This window comes from Aythya fuligula, chromosome 1 (assembly GCF_009819795.1).
Source record: "Aythya fuligula isolate bAytFul2 chromosome 1, bAytFul2.pri, whole genome shotgun sequence".
Classification (NCBI taxonomy): Eukaryota; Metazoa; Chordata; class Aves; order Anseriformes; family Anatidae; genus Aythya; species Aythya fuligula.
The window spans coordinates 79,591,092-79,615,877 of record NC_045559.1 but is presented as its reverse complement, the minus strand read 5'-3'; the positions used below and the strand labels follow the sequence as shown (position 1 = coordinate 79,615,877).

The following is a 24,786-nucleotide window of genomic DNA, read 5'->3' as shown; positions in this document are numbered from 1 at the left end:
ACACCATACATTTTTTACCATCCTATTTTCTTCTTTCATGCCTTCAGGAATATAACAATTTATTTTACAGAGTTTTCTGCTCTGTAACCAGACTGTATTACCAGATATTGGTGAATATCATAATAAAAATACAAGAAAGGAATGGATATGAAAATAAAATAATTGTTGACAGTATGTAGTGTATTATGGAAATATGGGATTTTCAATTTTTCACCAGAGAAAAGTAAGAATTTATTTTGGTAGCTTTACACTTTGATGTGCTTATAGACAGACTCACACTGAAACTGGGATTTTTCAAAGAAAATGAAAGTCTTCCAAAAAATCTCTGTCTCAGTGAAAATATAAGCATAAAAAATATAGGATGTCTCTGTAGGGAGAGCCTGTACTATTTTTTTTTATTTTTTTAATTCATTCAGCTGAAAATATTACACTTACATTTATAAAGGATTGGGAAATCCTAATTCAATGTTTTAACTCCAAAAAATACCTCTTTCAAATATGAGTTCTAATTAAGTTTTTGAAATAACTTAGTTTTGATGTTCATCTTTTTCCAGAGGAATTTTCTGGTTTGTTTGTTTTATTTTGTTTTTCATTTTCAATATAAATTATCCTGTAACAATTGCAATTATTACAAAATATATGCATATTAAATATATATATATATATAAAATATATGCAATTATTATAAAGTACAATTAACTGAGCAGACATTATATCACTAGTATTATTCAATAGTGTTGAGAAAGAGAATGCAAATTTTTAATGCTCCAAATCCTGCAAAGTTTTATGCAGGTGGTTAATTTTACAGTTCAGGATTTCTCTGTTGATTTCAGTGAACCTGTCTATGAAGTGCACTTCAGTAAATGTTCATGTTCAAAAGAGAATGCTATACACCACATGTTGTCTTATCCTATTGCATTTATTAAATCTTAAATTTGTTTTTGGAGTATCACAAAAGACTACAGAATTTCTAGTCCACAGCACTACTGCTGCAGAATGTTGATTAATATTCCTATGAGGGCTTGGCTACAGATGCAGTGAAATACAAGAATGTTGTCAACTACATAGATGTTCTCTTTTCCATGAATGTTTTTCCTTTATTTATGTTACAAAACCCACATAAGATTACAACAGTAGCCATGAGGGGAATTTGAATTTTCTATTATGCATTTTGTATTCTTGACATATATTTTTATATCTTTTTCAATCACTTAATCTTCTTGTCCAATTTCCTAATTTATTTGGTTGTTCCATATTGCTAGAAGTGGGAGAAAATGCTTCCAACTACAAAATGCTAAGACTCAAGAACAGATATGGTACCTGTCATTCTTTTTATTTAATTTACTTTGAAATAATTAATTTTCAAGTTGACTGCGTTCCTTTAAATCCGAAAAAAAAAAAAAAAAAAAAAAAAAGCAGCTCAATTAATTCCACCCAGAGTGAGGTGCCTTGAAGCCTACCTTGCTGGAGAGCAAAGGGGACCAAGAAAAATAGTTCTGTCAGTACAATTCAGCAAGAGGATACATGGAAATGGAAGCCCCAGAGATGTTTTGTTGTCATTGGGCCAAACTGTAAAGGAATATTCATTCATCCTGGTCTACCCTGAGAGTCAGTCTCTTACCAGATCAGGCCATTGGAAGAGTTACTGGAAATTAAGATTTATGTATCAGAGATGAAATATATAAAGGGGGACTTCAATCATTCTGATATTTGTTGGATAAGCAACATTGCAAGGTCCATGAGGTTCCTGAAGATACCTTTCTGATGCAGGTGGTGGACAAGCCAATGAGGAGAAGTGTGCTACTGGACCTTGTTCTTACTAACAATGAAGGACTGGTTGAGGATGTGAAGGTTGGAGACAGCCTGGAATGCAGAGATCATGAGATAGTGGAGGTCAGGATCTTGATGTGGATCTGTTAGAGCGGGTCCAGAGGAGGGCCATGAATTTGATCAGAGGGCTGAAGCACTTCTCCTATGAAGGAAGGCTGAGAGAGCTGGGGATATTCAGCCTGGTAAAGAGAAGGCTCTGGGGTGACCTCATTGCAGCTTCTCAATACATAATGGCAGCTTATAAAAAAGATGGGGAGCAACTTTTTTGCTTGACCAGACAGTGACAGGAGAAGGGGGAGTGGCTTTAAACTAAAGAAAGGGAGATTTAGATTCTACGTTATGAGGAAATTCTTCACTCAGAGGGGATGGTGAGACACTGGAACAGGTTGCCCAGAGAAGTTGTGGATGGCCCATCCCTGGAGGTGTTCAACACCTAGTTGGATAAGGCCCTGGGCAACCTGACAGCGGGGGGGGTGGAACTAGAGGGTCTTTAAGGGCCCTTAAAACCCAAGCCATTCTATGAGTCTATGATTCTATGAACTGATGATGCCCACCACTATGATGGTGAGCATACTGTAGAGAGCCTTATTAAGAATCAGGTTTCTATTGTGATTCAGCGCTATATCGCAAATATAATTTCTACTTGTATTGTGATTTAAGTACAAGGCTGTATCATTCTGCTAAATGAAAACCACATGTAACTTCATATAACTTCAGCTAACTAAATCTGTTATTAAGCATGAAAACCTACACATGTAGAACATCTAAAAGCAACTAATTAGAGACTATTGGACTCAGGCACTGTGTCAAATGTGCTGAGGAGGGTCCAGGCCAGTGCAAGTTTCAGCTATCTGCTAGCTTACATCCCAGTTTTAGTTGAAGGACTGCAGGCTAAAAGATGCTCACTGTTTTCCCTGGGGTTATCACTGGAGCAAAGGAGCCGCAGATTCACATCCATGATGCAGGCATCCCATAGTCCCTCCACACCTTCTACCCAGCTCCAAAAGATGTGATTGCTGTGTGCCCTCACATTCCTCTTCCCCTTTCTGTTTCAGAGGCCCCACATCTAGATCTAACATTAATTTCAACTGAGGCTGAACTTAATATGCTGTATCTTTCAATTTATCTAAAAGCAGGCCTTTATGTCAATGCTAAAATATTTTGTTTATCTGTATCTTAATGTGAGATGGTCACATTTTTTTCTTAGTTATTTACTGTTGTATATTATGAGAAAAATTACTTCTAGGGAGCCTGGAGTAACTTAGGCTACCACTCTTCAAAAAAAAAAAAAAAAAAAAAGCTCAAAATCATTCTAAAAGTTATAATTCTATATAAACAGAGGATGCTGTAGGATTGGGATATTAACCTCAAAAAATATGCTATCTACAGGAAATAAAATCAACAAATAACAACATAAATACTTTGTTCTAATATAGTGCTTTTCATTAGTCTATTTCTAAGTGTTTCCTTAATTAGATAGCATTATTAGACTTAATGGATGAGAAAGCTGAGATATGAGAATGTGACACCACTTCCATATGTCACAGAGCAGAGCAGCAGCAAGACTGGGAGCACACCCTAGGTCTCCAGAGTGCTAACCCTGCACTGGTTCCACTCGCAATGCTCTGATCCCCTTCTGCCATCTGCAGTATATAGTCTAGCTTCCTCTCAGTCAAATTTATGTGCAGCATCACAGGAAACAACCTATTACACAAAGATCTCAACAGCATGTGTATGTTTGTATGTTTACTTGCATACAGAAATGTAATGACATTTCTGACATTCACTCCTATGTATGGAGTGCAAGAGAAGTTAACACCTTGGGGAAATTATGTAACATCTTACAAATCAAACAATTTCCAATGGAGTTAACAAACGAAACACTGAGCATTCAAAGGATAGTTTTATAGCTAAGGTGTTGGATTGTTCCCACCAGACAGGCACTTTGGTCTCCCTTTTACCTTGCTCCAGCCAGAAGTCAAAGTGATAATAGTATTTCCCTAACAGCAGTAAGGCCACAAGGAGATCGAGGGTGCAGGTTTGTATAAAAATGGTGGCATGCTATTTACACCTGCCAGCCCTTAAATTCAGCACTTGCAGCTAGCCTGCCTTTTGGTGATGTGGGAGATCGCTGAGAGACACCAGACACTCAGTATGGGACTCTGAAAAAATCCTCACACATTTTAGGTGATCATTAGCCCCGAGGCTACTTTTAGATGTTTGGCTCTAACCTCCCTGGGATTCAAATACAGTAAGATAATCAGCATTATGATGTTCCACATATTTTTTATTAAATCAAATTCAGCTCTCTGTAAATTGCACATTTAACCTAGTTAACTTGTAACTGGAGATGTAACAAGTAGGATGTGTCCATTACCTTAGTGCTTTTTTTTTTTTTTTTTTTTTTTTATTACATCATTGTAACACATTAGCATCTCTGCTCAACTGGCACATCTTATCCCTACAATAGCACTGCTAAGATAGGAAAATGTTCCTTCAAAAATGGAGAGTAGAAACCACAGAGCTCTGGTTCATCTCATCTCTCCTAAAATCAGAGCCAAAGGCAGTAGTAAGTCTGGAGTGGAAGACATCTCCTGATTTGTACTCCATTGCCTTAGCCTTAATTCATCCTTCTTTTTCTAGTCCTATCTTTGAATTTGTTATAAAATTACTTTCTGTGGAAGTGATTTATGTCACTGTACAAAACAAGCAGGGGTCAAGTCTCCACAGCAAGAGTCTCTGAGTTATGTCAAGAATAACATGCCTGGGTGACATGCAGAAAGTAAGTTCCCACTGCTTTCCATGGGCAAGAACTGCATTTGCAGATTGACAGTAGGCTTTTCTGTACCACAGCACTACAAATGAGATTTCCCAAAGGAGAAGAGGCAGGCTGGGCCACTCAGAAAAGCTGTGGCGAGACCGTCATGCATGATGAAGGGGAAGAGGGCATAGTTTGGGGATAGGAGGCAGTCAGGAGCTGCACTGTAATTCCCAAGCTACCAGCAAAAGATGCACATATTCAGTTTGGTATGCACCTGGCTACTTGCTAGACATAAAAGTGCACTGTGGCTGAGAACTGGAGATGGCCAGTGTGTGCAGAGCATCCAGGTTTTTGCCCCAAAGCCCCAGTCACTTGCTGCACGCCATCTCTGGCAGAACTGCTACTTTGGGTTTGTGTCAGTATTTTGGAATCTGCATCAAATAATCTCCAGAAATAATCTCCACTCTTCCTTTTACTTTGTTGATGTTTTAAAACCATTTTAGTGAGTAGGCGCAGCGGTTACAGCGATGTAAACCAGCTTTTGCAGTAACAGCCATTTGTATTCCATACAGACTAAAAAGCAATGGGAGCTCCTGTGAAAAACGAAGCTATAATAGTGCAGGTGGCAGATTTAGAGTGCCCTGCGTGTGACCACGATGCAAGATCCACAACGGCACTTGCTTAGGGGGAAAATATCTCAGTGCAACGCTGAGGCGAGAGGAGGAGCTGGGAACTGCAAGGTGGTTGACTCTAATCACGTCATAGCTTAATCCCCGTTGAAGACTAATATAAGGAGGCCAGGTAACTGAAGGTGTGTGCCATTATTACTGAGAATGTTTTCAACCAGCCAGCTCAGCGGCGACCGAAGTTACGGCGGCTCAGCTGCTGCCCTGCCTCATTTCCACCCTCACCGCCTCCCCGCCCCGCCGCCATGACCAAGCCCTGCGCATGCTCACAGGGCACCGCGCAGCCATTCCACCCCCCCCCCCCCCCCCCCCCGCCCCCCCATACGGAGCGCTTGGCCCTGCCCGCCCGCCGTCGGCCGCGGGGGGTTGTGGGCTGAGCGGCAAGATGGCGGCGGCGGCGCTGCGCCCTCGGTCGGCCCGCGGCCTGTGGCTGCCAAGGGCAGGTGAGCGCGGCCGGGGGTGGGGGTGCGGCGGGGGCTTAACGCGCTGTTAACCGCAGCAGCGGGACGTCTCGAGAGAAACACGGTTGTGGTTTGCCGTTGGTGTTTATTTGATTCAAAACAGCACTCAGAGTGCTTCGGGTAAAGCTTGTAAAGACAAGCTGTGAGTGCCAAGGGGGCTCTGCTTGGTGAGGACCCTTCGTCAAGTCTGGGGTACGCGTGAGCATGGGACAGAAAGCTTTAAGTAGTGGAAATAGTAACGTGGGTTATGAAAGCTGTACGGGTCTCTTAAGTTATGTTGTCCTCGGTTACTAGGGGTTGCATTTTGGCAGGGCTGCACGCCATACAGAAGGTCCTTTACTGGTTGTGAATCTAGTGCGAGGATCTTCCTAGTTTGTTTTGTTTGAGTCTCATGGATATCCCTTAAATTTTTTTTTTTTTTTTTTTTTTTTTTTTTTTTTGTAATGTAGTAATAATTGGGCGTGTGGCCATAGGTTATGATATGTTATGATGGATCCTGAATAATTACAGAACAAGAAAAGGTGTACGCTGCTAAAGAGCTTACAGTGTAAGGCAAGCACCAACAAGTGGGAGAATACAAGACAATAAGGAGGTGTTATTTACAAATATGACAGTGATAGTATCACGAAGAGCCTGTTGTCACGTATTTTTGCAGAAATAACAGCAAAGAACCCATAAAAACGTTGGAAGACATGCAAAAATTTTTCAGATTGTAAGAACGAAAAAAAGACATGGGTAGAACTATTTAATAATATTCTGTTTGAAAGGTACTAGTAGTAGACTAGAATACTGTTGGGTTTAGGTTTTATGTTTTAAGGACTGAACTGTTCCTAGTGAACCATAACAGAGAGAGTGTCGGTTAATTTTGTAACTAGAATACTGTGTTCTTTTTCTTTTTTTTTTTTCTTTTTCCACTTAAGCCTTTGGAAAGAGGAGTGTATGTGAACAGGGTATTGAGAAGGATGGTTGGTCATCAAGCTTTCTATTTTACCATCTCAGCAGGCTGTGCAGCTTTTTGGAGCTAAAGGTATCTGGTTTTGAAGAACCCAATCATTTTTATGTAGGTTTGCTTATCCTAAAAATAAGTATCAAGAAGTTATTGGAACATTACAAGAATTTATGTGACATGTTCATCCAATGATCTGCCTTAATATTATCCTTTATATTTGCACTTGTACTGGGCTTAACTGATCTCCACTTTCTAGCCACCTGTTACATTACATACGGGCTTTATTCTGTACAGAGTATTCAATACACACTCCTGTTTACATACGCAGATTTACTTTGTTGTTGTTTAAAAGATATTTTTTTTAAAAAAGAAAGTCCCCTCCCCAAGTATCTGAAGTATTTTTGAGCATAAAAACATGGGTAAATTTTTAGGCTGAGAGTTCAGTTGTTGCAGTTATCATCAAAAAAACAGAATAACTGTATAACAAAACACTTTTGAAAATTAGTGACATAGTATTTTATACAGCTTTTCTTTGTGTACCAAAGAACCTATATAGGCTGCATATTGGTGTATTTTGTGCTAGGTGACATTGTATTGGCAGCTTGGTAATTTGTTTATGATACGCTATATTGGAAATTCACTGAAATGACTGCTTTCACCATCACTGTACTTCTCCAGAAGTGAAAACAGAGACTTTAGAGGGCAGTGTTGAATTAACTGTATAGTAGAAAAAGTAGAGAGTGAAGATAAGTGGGAATATGGCAGTGATGAATTGGTATGTTTCTTAGAAGTCAATTTGAGGTATTGCAAAGTTTAATATGAGCCTACTGCATCACGTTAAGAACCTGAAATGCAGTAGCATATCTGCTACTTTGAGCCAGGTACCATGCTGTTTAAATGTTCCTGAGATCGGGCCTTTTTTCGTGTAGGAGAGTTGCTTTTCAAAAAGTCATAAACGTGAGTTTTATGTAGGTAATACGTTATTTTATCCTGTTTCTATCAGCCAGTTAGGGTACAGTTTATAAGCATATTAGATTAATTTGAAAAGTCCAAATGAATGTTTGTGCTTTATTTAATTAAGTGTTTGTCAAACTGCCTTTCAGGACAAAGTTGTAGATGTTTGTGGCATCTTTATTTTTTTTTTTTCCAGTTTGTACAGTGTGAAGAGAGGAGGGATAGACAAACCTTTGGGCACAGGTCTTGCTGGATTTTTTGCAGGTCTTGAGCACTGAAGTCTTGCTGGATTTTCTGGTTTGAGTGTTATCATCTGACCTAATAAAATATAATTCACCTCCAAGCATACCTTGTACTTTTTATCTTATTAACACTGTGGCTGTGGCATCAGTGCCGCTGTCTCAACTGGCAGTACCTAACTATATCTGATTAAAATTGCCTCCGTCAGTGTACAAGTGGATTTTTAAAAATCCCATAATCATCAGATTCTGGCATCAACTACTAGTCTTACTGTTTTTACTGTGGTTCTTTTTGCGTAGTTTTATGTGGGGAAGATGAAACTTGCTTACCCATGAAGTGCTTGTGGTCATGATTTATTTGAAGTTGGAAGGTCAGTTACTGTTTTTCTTCGTTTTTTTTTTTTTGCTTTTTTTCTCATCGACAGCTGCTGCAGTCTGCTATTGTTAACAGCAGGATGTCTGTGGTGTTGTTATATGCTCTACATTTCATCCATTCCTTTCTTTTTATGAACAGAGCCATGTAGTAGCACAACACGCTTCCAATTTCAAAAATCTTCTATGAGTAGATAGATTCCTTGTTTCCTTTGGCTAACCTGATTGAAGAGAATGAATGTATGTCCTCTCCAAACTTCCTTTTTGAGGTATCTTGTCAATTTATTTCAATATTATAGTGATCTGCTGTTTCTGCGGTTTCAACTCTTTGTAGCTCCTTGAGAAAAGGACTTTGAGTCAATATCCTGTGCATCGTGGAACTGCCTCTTTGTATCTATTCATCTCCTTGCACTCTAGAGCTGTGTTACAGGAGGACTGCTGCCTCTTCCAATGTTTGAGTCTGCTATATTTAGACTGAGATAAAAAGGCTGGTTTAAGCACATCTAGAATGAGCTTGACGTCTTTGTCTCATAGATCTCAAGTCTAGGAGCAGGATGTGGATGTACTCAGAAGGGACCTGCCTGTAGCAAGTAGTTTTTATTTGCTTAACCTCTGTGTCTCACCTCATACATCAAATACTAGTGCTAGCCAGTTAAGCTTTACTTGCTGTTTAGGAACCGATAGCCCTAGTCTGCTCCTTCTGTGTCTTAGTTTGGACTTCAGTTTTTATCCACACCTCCCTCATGCTCCTTGTCCTCTGACCTATCCAGCTGTCTCTGAAATATCCTGGCATGGGAAACCTTTCTAACAGAGAAAGGGGAAAAAACAAAAACAAAACCTAAAAATAATTAAAAAAAATATAGGTCTGTAATGAGAAAGTATTTTTAACTATGGTTTGACACTGATAAATTTTAGCTTGTATCACATGCTCTCTTCCATTTTGTGTTTCAGGCCCTGGGATTTCTGCCTTAGCTGCAGCTCCATCTGCGTTGCAGCAGCACCGCCACATTCATCATGCAGTGATACCTCATGGAAGAAGTGGACGATCCTCTGTTAGTGGCATTGTGGCCACTGTCTTTGGGGCTACAGGTTTCTTAGGACGCTATGTTGTCAATCGTTTAGGTAATGTTCTCCAGGAGTACTAATTAAAAGTTTAAGTGCTTAACCAAGCTCAATTTTTTCATTAGGTTACAGATTAATCTAGAAGGCTTTAGCATTTTGGATCTTAAAAATGCAGCAGTACAAAAGTGTTTTGCATCATTCCTTCATAGTATTTGCTTTAGTAAAGCGCCAAGATGCAGCAATCAGTAAAAGCAGTTTTAATCTCGAAAATATAGAAGCATTTGAAGATTGTTATAGACATTAAGACCAGTCATTCTCATTCACATAATGTTTTTCCAGTCTGTAGAATACAGCTCTGAGAAGATGCACAGCATGTATTTGATTCTTCTGATTTTGGCATTGTTAGCACACCATAGTAAATAGCTTGCAGAGGTTTGATTGGAATTCTTTAGAGTTGTCCTTTTGATTTTGAGTTCCAGAAAATAACTCTTGCATTTTGTTTTTCCTTCTCTCCATCCGCCTTCTAAAAATGCAAATATCCTTAGGTGTGACACATTTTTACGTATTGTACTGTGTTTATAGTATGCACTGCGTTTTTTATTTTCTGTCTTACTAGATCATTAATTCACTCAAGTATTCAAGTATCTACCTGCTTAAGAATCAAAATTATATGTTAAGTTCAGTAACTTCTTTCTTTGCTACTTTCAGCTTTGCAGATAATATTTGAGATAGTTATGTGTATGTGTTGTTCTTTAATGCCAGGGACAAAGAAAAAAATCTGTAAGTTCCTAGGTTCATCTACTTAGGTATGTAGTAGTTTAAAATAAATGAAATTTTTTTGAATGCTTAGGTCGCATTGGATCTCAAGTAATCATACCCTATCGCTGTGATCAGTACGACCTCATGTATCTGCGACCAATGGGTGACCTGGGGCAACTTCTCTTCTTAGTAAGTCTTTTACTTTGGCTTCAGATCAAATATAATACCATTGCTATACAAGGAAGTCTGTTAATCATTCTCAAAGTCAGAACTCCTGCTATTGTTTAGCCTGTAAATGGAAATGATGGGAAAGAGCTTTCTTTGATTATGCCTTTTTACACATTATCTCATCTCTTTCCCATTTGATGTTCTGGTTACAGGAGTGGGACTGTAAGGACAAAGACTCTATCCGAAGAGCCGTGGAGCACAGCAATGTGGTCATTAATCTTGTTGGAAAAGAATGGGAAACAAAGTAAATTTTTTTCACCTATATGCATAGATTTGCAACAGGTATTGGATATTGTAGCCACTTTTTACGGCACATGTACAGTATGCAGTGACACCTTATTTTTGCCTTACATGAAAAGGCAAAACTGAAATCCTGCATATAAAACTTCTTCCACTTTAAATGTTTAATGTTTTAAAATGTGGTTATGATCTGCTCCTGAGAAGTAAATTATTTCTGTAATTTTCTAGTGTACGGTTTTTGTTTTGCTTGAGAGTTAAACTTCTTTTGCACACCTTCCTGATGTTTGGTGGGTCCCTTTCTGTATCTTGTGGAGGCTTCCACTTTCTGTGGACTCATTTACTTTGTTAAAGAAGTTGGCTTACATCCTGCAACTTTGTGGTAATGATGGATTGTAGCCTACTATAATAAGCTATGATCAAGGTTTTCCTATTCTCTGGTAAATGTTAATGAACAGGAATAGCTATGGAGAGTCCCTATTATGATTAACAGTTCTTTGACAGTTTGGCACAGATGCTTTTAGCTACATAAGCATTTTTGGTAATAATTTTTTAAGTAGCTCTTTCTTGAAATCCATTTAAAAAAACACCTCACATAATTCAGGTTGAAAATGCACATAATAGCCTGTTTCTGTGTTTCGTTGGTGGTTCTTTTTTTTTTTTTTTTCATGCATGCAGTTTTCCAACTTTAAATAAGACCTTGTTACTGCAGCACTGCCAGACAAAAACTCATTAACTATGTGGTTTGTCTTTTAACATAATCTTGCTGTCATGGCAGACAAAATCAATTGTAGATCTTGGTTTCACCTATACTTAAAAGCCTAATGCTTCTGTTGTGTTGCACTATTTTTGGTTAATAGTCACTTGTCGGTGTTGCCCTAAGTTCTACAATTACTTTTCCTAAAATAGTGTGTCTCTTGGCAAGCACCAATTTCAGCTGTTTCTTGTCTGGTCAAGTATTATACATAACTTCTGTGAGACTCTTTGATTTTGTATTCAAACTCTTAAAGGTGCTTTTTTTTTCTTTTTCCTGATAGTCACTTAGCTCCTTATCCCACTCTTGGTGTCTATAAAATAGTTTAGTTGGAGAAAAAAATCTAAACTAACTTTGTGTATCTGACAAGTTTTTTTTTTTTTTTTTTTTGTCTTCTTCAGACTTTGGGGTGTAGGTAAAAACATACAAAAACAACCTAAGACTATTACGTATTGTTTATTATTGCTGTTCTAACAGCAACAATTTCTTCATAATGTGGAAGCAAAGGAAGAAAAAGCCTGTGCAGTTGGCCAAAGGCCAATGTAATCTCCATTTATCATTCAGAAATGTTCTTTCTCCCTTAATGTTTCTGGACTCATAAAAAGTATGATTTGTGTATGGGAGAGTTCCTTTTTTAGTGAAAGTAAGCGAAACAACAACAAATTGTTTTTTTAAACTAGAATGAAACTATTAAAACCAAATAAAAGAATTGTGTCGCTCTGGTCAATTTCAGCATTGTCAAAAACAGAGGAGTCAGTACACCTTAAAGACTTCTGAGTGCTTGAAAATTTGCTACTGTGTTTCTCAGAGGTCCTTAGGTGTTTTTTATCTGCTATGTTGATATCAATGGTGGTGCTGGAACCCTGTGATAAAATTCTGTGGCCTGTTAAACATGAGGTCACACTAACCATTGTAATCATCCCAAAGTCTGTGAGAAACATGAGCAGGAAAAAAAAAAGAAGATTAAGATTAGAAGTGGAGATTGGAGTGGGAAGGGAGGTGGGAGAAGTAAAGCCTGCCATTAAATACTTTCCTCCTTGCCTTGTATTAGTTTACAGTATGATCTGTGTATACTATGTTGTTTGAAAACTCCATAGTTACAGGAGGGATGTTGGTCATTCTTCTGTGTTTCTAAAATCTATTTTTGTGAGTAGAACAGAAGTAATGGTTCCCAGGATCAGATTAGCTATTGAAGGGTCAAAAATAACTTTTTATTTTTAAGGCTTTCTTTAGACTCCAGTGGGATCTGAAGAGCTGTGAGAGTAGATAAGGATAGAGGGAGAGGCATTTGAGAGAGGCATTCAGAGTAACAAAAATGTTTTTTACTCAGAATCAAATGGAAAAGATGGAGTGGGGTGCTTACAAGAACAATATAAAGACATGAGAAGCCAGTTCGCTTCCTTGCAGTTTTGGTATAGTTGGAAGGAATTTCGGGATTGTTGCCAGGCTATAGCTTGGAGACTGAGCTTCTGTATTGTTCTTGATCAGATGCAAAACTAGATTACAGTTGAACCCCACTAACTTTGGCCCCTTGAATGCTATGAAGTGAGTAGAGTATATTTTTTTTCTTCCTTCACCCTTCCTTTTGAAGTCCTCTGTCAGCTGCAATGGAATAGTCGTAGCTGTTCTGTCAATGTAAAATTTTCCATTTGCATAAGCACCTGTGAGTTCTTTGGTCTGTTTTCGTCCACTTTCTTAATGCCTAGCATCTGTCCTAACTTAGGCTACTCAGAATTTGTGTTCCTTTTTAATGTAATTGAGTGCATCAAACAAAGTCAGTTTTTGAACAGGTGTTGTAAAAAGACAGTTTTGCTCAGATTTTGAAATGCAGCACTTTTTTCAAACAAAAGAAAATGTTTTGTCTTGGGAATGGTTTTCTACTTGTCCCAGATGAGTGGGCAAGAGATTTTTTCATACTGATTTGATCTTACCAGATGAAGAAGGCAGTACTATTGCTGTAATTGAAGATCACTGTTGCATTTCACTTATTCTCATGAGAAGAATATCTCACAAACTTAAACTTTCTAATGAGGAGCATTGATAGGTTTTTGAAATATATTCAAGTAATATGTAATGATTGCTCTTGGTTGGTAGGCAACCACTATTGGTCACTCTTAAATTAAAATTTGTTTTTGGCTTGTTCTAGAAACTTCAGTTTTGAAGATGAATTTGTAAATATTCCTAAAAGTATTGCCCAGATAACTAGGGAAGCTGGTGTGGAAACACTCGTTCATATCTCTCACCTGAATGCAAGCTTGAAGAGTCCTTCCAAATACCTGAGGAATAAAGTAAGTCTAGAATAACTTTGAAGATTTTTTCAGAAAGCCTACTTTTTGTCTTTTTTCCAACTGAGTCTGTTTGAAGGAAATCACTGTATGAAATCATTCTTCTATGGAATTTTGTCTTCATCTGAGGAATTATGTTACTGTGCTTACTGGGGCTAGAAATCCTCCTACGTTTTTCATGTACTTTGAAGGGAAATAGATCTTGTATTCCTACAAACTACTCGTTTCTTCTGTCCTTGGGTATCTTTGCATCTACAATTACTGTTGTTAGGAAGGAGTTTGGTGGTGGTTTGAGATCTGATATTATGTTTTACATCTAAGGCTGACCTAGTAAATGGAAGTAAGTAGATGATGCCGAAATGAATTCTGCAAAAACAAAAAATCAGAGTTACAGACCCTTGTGCAAGAACAGATAATAATTCTACTGCTACAAAAAAAATCTGTTTTTGGTATCCTTTTGTTTTATCCTGTATGCTGGACTCTGTTGCCTTGCTTATAATAGATGTTTTTTAAACACAGTTAAAATTTGGTGGCTCTCAGTGTGTAACGAGTTTATAGGGGATATATATATATATATGTAGGCCTTATTGTATTGACCAGTCCCATGGGGAAAACAGCTGCTTCTGAAGTTTTTTTTTTAGTCTACTTAAGCAATTCTTCAAGTGTTTTAATAATACAGTAGGGGTTATTTAAACATTATGTTGTTTTTTTTGATTTCAATCTCTGTTTTAACATAAGATAGAGAAGTACTTAGATCAGGCTTCTTTATTTTTGAACTTCATCGCTTTTAACATGCATTCCTTCACTAATGAGACTGTTGTATCTCAAATGAAATAAGTTATCTACGTTTCTATGGGACTTTTGGGACAGTCTTTGAGAACTTAACTTAGCATCTCAAAAATAAATGACTCAGATACAAATAATTTTGTACTGCTGCTGATGAGTTCCTGAGTGCTATAGTCAGGATGCTGTAAATTCTGAAAAGGTATCATCTTTTGGTCTATCTGGAAGGGATCTAATTCATGTGATCACTTTAATTGAATGACAGGCTGTTGGAGAGAAAGCAGTGAGGGAAGAATTTCCAGATGCTATAATTATGAGGCCTGCTGAGATGTTTGGGAGGGAAGACCGTTTTCTCAATCATTATGCGAGTATGTATTCTTGAAATAATAAAACCGTGTCAGGTATGTATACATATTTGTGGAGAACAGAGGGAAAATGCATTTTACTTTTGGGGAGTAGAGAGTGGATTTTTTTTTTAAATCAGAAATTTACTGTATTTTACTTTATTGAAGATATGTAACAGAAGAATAATGATTTTTCATCCTATGGTGAAATGGTAGAGCCTGAATTCTTCCTCAAGCTAATTAGACTTTGCTGTTTGATTTTATATGCTACTACTTTTTTTTGTTTTGTTTTTTTTTTTTTTTTTTTTAGATTGTCCTGACAATCTAGACAGCAGAGAGTAGAAGCTGTTTCTGGCTTGCAAAGTTGAGATATCTCTGAACCACTTTAGGTGAACAGCAAGCATAGCCTTCCCATGGTTGTTGATAAGAAAGTTGAATGTGGGGGATAATTATTTCCAATTTTTTTAATCAATTTTTTTTTCAGAAGAGATCCACACTCGGTGTTTTGCAACATGTATTGGTTATTTGCCTGCTGAAATGATTCACAGATCTTATTCTCAAGTTATATTTGTTTCTCTCTGTCAGACATGCGCTGGTTTGGTGGTGTGCCTCTTATTTCGATGGGCAAAAAAACAGCTAAGCAACCAGTATATGTAAGTTTTCCTAAAAGCAAGACAATCCCAAATCCTGTTTGTCTTTTTCTATTTTTCTTTCTCCCCATAAATCACTCTTGAAGAAGAGTGTGTGCATGCATTCATGTTTTCTGTTGGTAATTATCTGTTGTTATTGTTTCTCGCAGGTGGTTGATGTAGCAAAGGCAATTATTAATGCAATTAAGGATCCTGACGCTAAAGGAAAAACATATGCCTTGGCTGGGTAGGTTACTTTTCTGATTTTAATTATCTGAAGTACTTCTTTTTGGTGTCATTTTTTGGCATGCTGCACAGTACATTTAATTTCTCCATCCATGCACACAGTTTGAGCTGCAATAAATTCCACCTCCTTTTTGGGAGGAAAAATGACTCAAGCTGTTGTTGTGAGTACTCTGAAAATCCTAGTTTGGGCCCCATTGCACTTAATGTTATGTATGTGCACACACAAAAAAAATAACCCAGTCTTTTTAAAATACACCAGACAAAACATCTTTAGAGAAAATGCTACTGAAACTATGTGGAAATCACCTTGAATAAGAATGGATAAAGCCAGTGGATCCCTTGGAATATTTATTTATAAAAGCTCCAAGTCAGAATAGGTCATTAGTAATAAGGAAAGATGACCTGCTAAATGCCAAGGTAATGGCTTCGTGTTTCAGTATGTGGCACTGAAATCAGTCATACGGTTATTCCTGAAAATGTACTGGATTTTGCAGAAGGCGTATCTGAGACTTTATTGTTCCTTCCATATTCATTTTGTGATGCTGTCACTGTAGAGCAGAGATTATTACTTGTTTATCTTTCACTGTTGTGATGTAACTGAGCTATTGAGGAAGATGCTGTTCTAGTAGCTGGTTTAGGTGTGTAGTATGCTGATGTTCTTGAAAAGGCAGCAGCTTTTTTTTTTTTTTTTTTTTCTTAAATCAGGCTGAAGAACTTCTGTTTAAAAACCAGCAAAATAATTTTCAGCCTCACCCCTGTCTCAGCAGAAGTAACTACTCCAGCAGCAGGAGAAACTGAGAACTGCACACTAAATAGAACAATATTTGCAACCAAATGCAAGGGCAGTTGGCTAAACCTTGTATTCTTTCAGTTTCAAAGTCTCATTTTTTGGCAATTTGGAGAAGGCCAGGGGTTCAACACCTAGGTTTCAGAGGCAGGAATTTAAGCAAGGATGCCAGGCTGTTGCTGCAAGGAATACAGAGTTTCAGGCACCTAACAGTGACTGAAGCTTTTGAATAAGTGATAGTCTAAACTGAAGACTCAAATCAGTGTTGGAAAACCAAAGGAACTCTGCAACATAACCCTTGATTAAAGCTGTGTGAAGCACTCTTTCTTCCTTTTTTTTTTTAAAGGGAGTTAACAGCTTGAGTTTAAAATATTAATTTACATGTAGTAAAAGAATGCTTCTCCCTCTCCTACTATATGGTGGAATAGAGTTTCAACTATGGCAGCTGGTGGTAGCATTGCAATGCCTGAACAACTGAAGATTTTGTATGTTTTTTCTCTGTTCTGTTCTTCTCTGTTCAGTTCTTCTCAAATGTCACTGGTTTTTCTTCATCCATTTACTCAGTCTTTTGTCTTGGATGGTAACAGCTTGCTGTCGGCTGGTTTTGTGGTTGGTGTAGACACTTGTAGTAATTTTTTTATTGGTAAAGTTGCATTGTTGATGTTTGGGAATTTATAAAGGAACAAAAGCACTAGTCTTTATTTTTGCATTTTATTATATAGAGCTACCTTACGCATATCTGTGGATTTTAACTATCAAGATTGAATATCAAGATTTGGCTTATTTTACTAGCTTTGGATAGGCATTAGGATGTTTAAGTATAAAGCAAAAACTTGGTGTCTGGTACTCCTGTGTAACTTCATAAATCCAGATCTTTATCAGGCTATATAATTCATCCACCTGGATGAAGTCAACAAGGAGTTTGGAGCGTTGAATTCATTTGAATTCTCCCAAATATGCTGGCCTACCTTTAAGGTATATACAGTAGATTGTTTTGCCCTAATTTGCCTTTAGAAACTATAGTAGTAATTTAGCATTTTTCTCTTTTCTAACACCTAACAACAAATTTTGTTTATTTGCATTTGTATTCTCTCCAAAGAACATTGCAGGCTATTGAACCTGAGCTATTGAAGGCTCAGTTTTCATTCATGCAACCTCAAACATTGATATCCTTGAGATATTTGGTTTATCAGAGTGAAATTGATGTTTTTCATATCGTAGCCAAGGGTTTCTGGAGTTTTACATAGTCTTACTCTAGCTGTTACTTACTCTTCGTTTATATGGGATTTTAGATTGCAGCAGTAATTCATTTTCAGATGAAAAGCTACAGAGTCTTATTTTTAGGATGATTCTACCTGTGAAGGAGTCAGTCTCAAGATGGTTGTCATTTCACTGAAGTCTCTGCCTTATCTGAAAAATACAACAAAACATTAGGAGACTCACACTTCTGTTTGTTCATTGTTTCTTTGAATCATGATCTGCAGCATGTAATTTTGAAGGCTGAAACACAAAATGATACATCAGAGCTTAGTAGTGTGCTCTAGTGTATACTTAGGAAGATTTTTCAAAATGTATACCGGCAAGTTGCCTTGAAAGCCAAGGTAGGTAATTGTTTCAGTTCAAGGCATCTAGAAAAATGGAGTATTTAAATGCCAAGATGAAGTCTGAACAAGAAAAGAATAGGAACTCCCAGTGGTATGTGTTTCTCTTGAACAACTGCAGGTGTACTAGAGCCTGACTGTTTCTATCCCTCCATTTTGAGAGGGTGAATGCAATCTTTTGGGGAATTTATCTTGGTTTCTTCCTCTTGCTCTCAAAGAGAACAGCATGTTCTTAGTCTCTCAAAGGCAAGCAAATTAGTTTCCTTGCAGCTATTTGCTACCTTAGAAACCTTTTATTAATTTTTGGCGTTTGCTTTCTAGCTTTTTGGCTTTCTTGTATTACAAAGTGTTAACTGGGCTTCTACAGATTCAATCTTATCCCAGTGCTTAGTGTATTGCAATCAGAATTTGAGTCACTTGTTACATGGAGGAGGCGCGTTAAGAGTGTGATTTAGAAGCACACATCATACATTTTATTCAGTATGACTGGTGGGCTAGCCTAGTCCTGCAACCAGATACCCGTACACCTGGCCACTTATTCTTCCTCCTGCTCAACAGGACAAGGGAAAACAATAAAATGAAAAACCTTGTGGGTTGAGATAAAGACAGGGAGATAGTTTACCCAGTTACTGTCATAAGCAAAACAGATTTTACTTGTGGAAAATTCATTTATTGCTAATAAAAATAAATTTGGGCATTGTGAAATAAAGACAAAACAAACAAAAGAAACCCCATCTACCCTTTTCCCTGGCTCTGCTTCACTTCTGACTCCTCTATTGCATCTCCGAGTGGTACAGAGGGTTGGGGAATGCCATATGGGTTCAGTCTGTAGCAGCTCCTTTCTGCCATTCCTTCATCTACACATTTTTCTCCTCCTTTATGATGATCTTCCCCATTGGTTGTTGAGTAATCTATGCTCCAGTGCCTAGAGCCACCACCACCTTTGATATTGTTGTTCTCTCTGCTGTTTCAGACACACTTCTTCCCTTCACAGATCAAACGTGTGTTTGTGCTTGGGACTGCCCTGACCCAGATGTAGGACCTTGTGCATTGTGCCTCTTGAGGTTCACACAGGCCCATCTCTCAAGTCTGTCAAGGTCCCTCTTTAATATATTTTCACAGAGGCACCACCAACTTGTCTGATGGGCTTATCTGTGACCTACAGTGGGTCTGTTAGAGATGAGTGTCTGAGCATGGGGCAACACCTGAACTCTTTACACAGAGGCCGCTTCAGCATTTCCCTGCTGCCAACACCTTGGTAGGGATATCCAAAACTATGATAAAACAATTTTGTAATTCATGATGTGTATAGTTACTATCGCTGACATCTGATTATATGTTTTTCTAAATTAATGTGCTTATTTCAAACAATGTGGAATTTTAAGAACAAAAATTTTTTCACTTCTTGTGAGGTAACTGACAAACCTGACAAATAATTTATGCTGAATAATATAGGCCCTTGGTAGGCTTAATGTATGTGTGGCTTGCTAATTTTTCTCTTACTGCAAATGTTTAAGTACACCTAATTTAACTATAATGTTTATTGCTCTTTCTTTCAGACCTAATCGATACCTTCTTCATGACCTGGTAGAATATATATATGCAGTTTCCTTCCGAACCTTTTTTCCATATCCACTTCCACGTCCTCTGTATCAGTAAGTGGAACCCTTCCTTTCCTAAGAACTTTTCAAGCAGCATAGAAGTGAAATAACTATTGCGTTGGTCATTTACTATTAGTACTGTTAATTGCTACTTAACATTGTAGGATTGTAGAAACTGGCTTTCCCCAAGTACATGTTTGTTAATTTTGAGTCTTCTGCTCAGGCACAGGCTTGACCTTGATGAGCTACTGAATAAAAAGTGGAGTTGTAGTAAACTTAATTATTTATCCAGAGTTATTGAATGGCCTTGCTTTTTCTGAGCCACGGATTAGTAAAAGGTCCAAAGTGGAGACACTCAGTAGCAAATTGAACAAACTTCTAATAGTACCACAGGGAAAAAACTGTGTATGCTGCTGACCATAGCCCTGACAGATGCTTTGTGCAGTACAGCTACTGTTAGCTGTCCCTCCAGTCTGTTGAGCACTGCCATACTGGAAATAGAATTGAGATAGGGGTGTCTATGGGTATTGACTTGACTTTCTAGTTCAGCCCTTGGTATTCATTTCAACTAGTGATGGAGGTAGGTTTTTGCTGAGTTGTTGGCCTGGGAATTTAAGAAGTGCATTTGAGCAAGCTTTTTTTTTTTTTTTTTTTTAATATGAGGAAAGGAACATCTTTTAGAAGATAGTAACAAATAGGAAAATAGAAAAAGAAAGCTGTAGCATGACTTCAGTTGACTACAGTGGATGAGTTGTAAAGGTTCTGCTTGCATGTACAGAACAACCTGTGTAGCTGTGTGTTTTGTCTCTTTAGAGCACTCAGGAGAGAAGCTGATCTGCAGAATCATATTTACAGAGTAATAGTGCATGAAAAAGTTTAGTCCTTAAGGTATAATTGGGCATCCTTTTACAGAGCTACCTGCAAACAGGAAATTCCATTTCAGAATATAATCCTCTGCTTGGTAGATGTGTCAGTGTTTGGGTGCTGATCCTCCCTCATTTTAGTGCAATACAAGCTAAATAACTGAAGAGAAGTCTAGAACCCTTTTATCAATCTACTAATGAACTATTAGGTTCATGTAGCAGATGATGAATAATTCTAGAAGAACATCTTTAGCCAATTCAGAAATAGATGCAACAGTTGTAGAGTCCTCTATTTAACATGGATAGATGACATAGAGAAGCTTGTTAAAAAGTAGCTACGTGGGTGTGTATTATTCTTATTAGCTCACATTAGCTGCAGTCCATGTTACATGTTTTTCTTTATGGGCTAAACTAAGTGGTATTTCATATTTTTGAGAAAAGAGCATGTCTGTAAGGCAGATAAGCCTAGTTATGTTTATGTGTAGTAACTTTATACTATCCTAGTCTGCAAGATGAGCGTTTCAGTAAGAGGTTCTACCTTGGAATACTCTTGGTCCTGAATCATCGAGCAAGAACTGTAGTATTTTTTTTCTCTGCCAGATTCACTTGCTTTCAAGGGACATTTGATTTCTGGAAACTGCAAATACGCTAATACTCATCCTTTTTATAGATGTAGATTGTTCCAGATTCCGTCATCTTGTTTATATGGCTGTTAAATCATTTAGTTGTCAGCAAGCATGTTTTCCCATGGAGGCACTGAATCAAACTTTGTGACTAATTGGATTACTGCCTAAGCTATTAGGGAAAAGAGTTTGGAGGAAAGGCAGGGGAAGGACTGAACCCTCTGGTGTGTAACAAATTGGATGTGTTTACTTTCTCCACCTACTAACAACACTCAGTTTTACTTCTAGATATCTACCCTTCCATCCCCTTATGAAGTAGAAAAGTAGGAGGTTGAATAATTCAGTAGCAAACAGTTAAAGTTACCAGAAACACAGCTAAGAAATTGTTTGCCGACATGTTCATTGCGTTAATGATTTTGTCGCTTTGCACAAGCAGAGCACACTATAAAGTGTGTAATATTCTTCCGAGATCTTATTTTTTTTTCTGTGTATTGGCATAATGACTATAATTTTGCAACTCTTCCTGATTGCAGTTTAGTTGCAAGATTCTTTGAGCTCAGTCCATTTGAACCATGGTTAACACGAGACAAAGTAGACCGGGTAAGTGAAGAACAACTTTCAAATTTTTTGGGGGGAATGTCTGTATTTGTAACTTCCACTTTGTAGTTCTATGTTCAAGGAGTGCTGAAATGTGTGTACATCGTGTGGTACAGTATTTCAGTCAGTTCACTAGCTAGAGTTTGATTGTGAAGAATTAACTTCAGGCTGTTTGAATGGTGTACAACAATTTAACACTTGTAGTCTTAAAAAGGCTAAGTGAGAGAGAGAGAGAGACTAACTGGATTTTTTTTTAAAGGTATCATTAGGATGTAGTTTTTCTGATAGTATTGGTGGAGGAAGAATAGTTAACATTTTTCTTTAAATAAGTTTACAAAAGTGGTCAAAACAACTGGCAAAGAGCTATATAATTAGTGGTAGTAGCATGGTAATGTGGTGAAAAGTGAATGCCCAACGTTCATATGTGTTAAATGATCAGGGTTGCATGCATTACCTCTCCTCTTCTTTGCCCAGCAAACACTATTAAAATTAGGTAACAGTGAGTTTATATTCCTATATCTGCATTAAAATCACTTACACCACCTAGACAGTGTCATTTTTTAAAAAACTCAAATTGAACTACACTAAATACAGACAAAATTCTTGTTTAATATTTGAATGCATTTCTAGTGGAGGTGTTGAAACTTTGTGTTCATTCTTAAGTTCTCAGAGTATTAAAATTCCTAATTCTCAGAGTATGTGAATGGGGTTGGACAAAAAGCTTAACAGTAGCCTATTATAACCTGATAGTACACTGTCTCTAAAATTCTGGGACAACCAAGAATCTGGAAGAGTTAAGTCTTGTCCTTAGAGCTGCTCATTGAATAGCTGTCAGGAATTAACTTTCCTCTTTGCATTTCTCCATCTGTAAAATAAACAGTAATTTTCTATTCCCGATGGAAATTAATTGTGAAAAAACATGGACAGTATATATAATAGAGGAAATAAGTTTATTCATGGTATAGATAAAAGCTTTTTTCCACTTTCTAAACCACTAACACAATCCCCATGTCAGAGGGAGTTGGCACTGTAGTTCTATTGACGATATTGACACAGGAGGTAGACATACTACCTCATGAAAACTTTAATTCTAGCTGCCTTCGTAGTTCATAGATTTCTGTGAAATAAGCCTGTACCAGTTGACTCAAAATACTGCAATTCAGCTGTAGTATGGGTAATATAAAAGGTTCTCTGTTTCCCGTGTCTGATCACTCCCCTCTTTTCCAGCTTTTCACCTGTAAGCGATCTGTACACAAAAATAGATGATTGACTTAGACCTTTTAAGAAATAGCACTGTAAGAGAAATCTCACTTTTCTAAGGTACAGGTCATTTGCGTTGAAAGTAAGTTAATAGAATTAAATATTTGTCCTGTATAGGACCCTGTTCTAACCATAAGCAGAGAAAAGCAGATACTAAAGACAGTAATTCAACACACATTTTCTTGAGAAAGCAGGATGCATACTTGCAGTTCAAATATACGTTTACATACAAGTTTGGCCTAATTTCATGGTTTCAATTCAGTAATCTTACTGGTATGGAGAGAGAATGAAAAACCTTTCTGCATATCTCATTTATCCCTGAATCTAAATCTGAAGTCTGAAGGATTTATTTTTTTTTTTTGGCAGCAGTACAGAGCATCTGTATCTCCTAGTTAAGTACAATAGGTACTTCATACATTGTATGATTAGGCCATAGTTTTGTATGGCCATGTTAATTCTTTTCATCCTCCCAAGAAAAAAAACTGTGCCAAAATTACAGTTGGTGAGCAGGGAATGACACAGAGGTGGCTGAGTCCACTTTTCTTTAAATAGTTCTTCAGATCTACTGCAAGATGTGGGAATGTATTGTAATGAAGTCTTCTTTCTTAGGGGAAATAGCCCTTTATCAACAGCCTCAGAACTGCAGTTGAATCTCTGAAGAGCTGTCATGTGTAGAAAATTGTTTTGAGACATATTAAAATGTTTCTAGTACTAGAGATTCATGCTAGTATGTGTTTAGAAAAGAAAAACGGTAACCTCAGGTGTGAATACACAATACTTCTGCGTGTTAAAAATTGCATTGGGTGTTAACGCTATTCATTCTGTTAATTCCCACTCTTTTTTCCCTTTTCATTTCTTCTTAAAGTTTCACATAACAGACATGACATTTCCTGACCTTCCTGGTTTGGAAGACCTGGGTATTCAACCAACACCTCTAGAACAAAAAGCAATTGAAGTTCTGCGCCGTCACCGCAGATACCGCTGGTTGGATGCTGAGCTGGAGGAGGCAAAACCAGCAAAGACATACAACATGTAAACAGTTGCTTAGGTGGTTACTTAACACTACCTAAACTGTCTTTCTATGACCTAATTTGTTTGGAGACCTGTGTATATACCAAGTAAAATATGTTAATCATAAGCTGTATTTTGGCAGTGTTTTCTTTTTAATTATGGAAGACTGTAACACAATTCTTATCTTTAAAATGTCATGGTAGCAAATTTGCATATCATTCCTTAGTTGGTGAGCATTGAAGTATTTTAGCTGGGATAAGTTGAAATTGGTGGGGAAACTGAGTGGGATTGAGAACAGGGATAAAACAAGTGACAGCACCTTGTATTTTCACCTCAATGCTTGCTTCCTACTATTTGCCTTTGTTGTGTGTGGCAATAGGAGAGAAGGAACTGGGACAAGTTGGACAAATAATCACGGCATCAAAGGTAGAAGCCTAATGGTGGAGGAGAAATTTGAGGTGGAGATTGGGACTGAATAGGTTAAAAAAAAAAAAAAGGAGAATAGAAAAAGAATGGACAAATTGAACAAAAAGGTCAAGGTTAGGAAAAGCGTTTAAAAAGTTTCTTGATTAACTCATGATGATTGCTGGACCCAAAGATCAGAATCTTGGTGTTTGTGTTGTTGCTGAAGTACTGTCAAATTCCTGGACAAAGCGTTTCTTTAATTTCAACAGCTGCTGCATTTTGCTCTTCCACGAAAACCTACTGCTGCTAATGTTTACTTTGTTAGGAAGAGTTAGATTCTTGTAATAATAAGATTTACTGATTCTGCCTACCACATGTTTGATTTGGCTCTCATGCGTAGTTTACTTTTCTTTTGATAACGTAAATTCATTCACTTGAAAATAAACCTACCAATTAAAC

The 24,786-nt window shown here is 37.5% G+C and overlaps 1 protein-coding gene across 1 annotated transcript; it reads left to right on the top strand.

Annotated features, from left to right (window-relative positions):
- The first annotated feature begins 5,629 nt into the window (after positions 1-5,629).
- NDUFA9 (NADH:ubiquinone oxidoreductase subunit A9) lies at positions 5,630-24,421 on the top strand. The gene is made up of 11 exons (XM_032201314.1): positions 5,630-5,720; positions 9,204-9,374; positions 10,165-10,262; positions 10,454-10,545; positions 13,439-13,580; positions 14,626-14,728; positions 15,290-15,357; positions 15,504-15,580; positions 19,527-19,622; positions 21,588-21,654; positions 23,777-24,421. The coding sequence occupies exons 1-11, from the start codon at positions 5,663-5,665 to the stop codon at positions 23,945-23,947; spliced, it is 1,143 nt and encodes a 380-aa protein (XP_032057205.1). The 5' UTR covers positions 5,630-5,662; the 3' UTR covers positions 23,948-24,421.
- Positions 24,422-24,786: the final 365 nt, after the last annotated feature.

What these genes read in the sequence shown, in the direction of transcription:
- NDUFA9 (XM_032201314.1), top strand. Translation starts at nt 5,663, where the DNA reads ATGGCGGCGGCGGCGCTGCGCCCTCGGTCGGCCCGCGGCCTGTGGCTG. An exon ending in CAGCTAAGCAACCAGTATAT is followed by an intron (nt 15,358 to 15,503) that starts GTAAGTTTTCCT and finishes TGTTTCTCGCAG; the next exon opens with GTGGTTGATGTAGCAAAGGC. An exon ending in CACGAGACAAAGTAGACCGG is followed by an intron (nt 21,655 to 23,776) that starts GTAAGTGAAGAA and finishes TTCTTCTTAAAG; the next exon opens with TTTCACATAACAGACATGAC.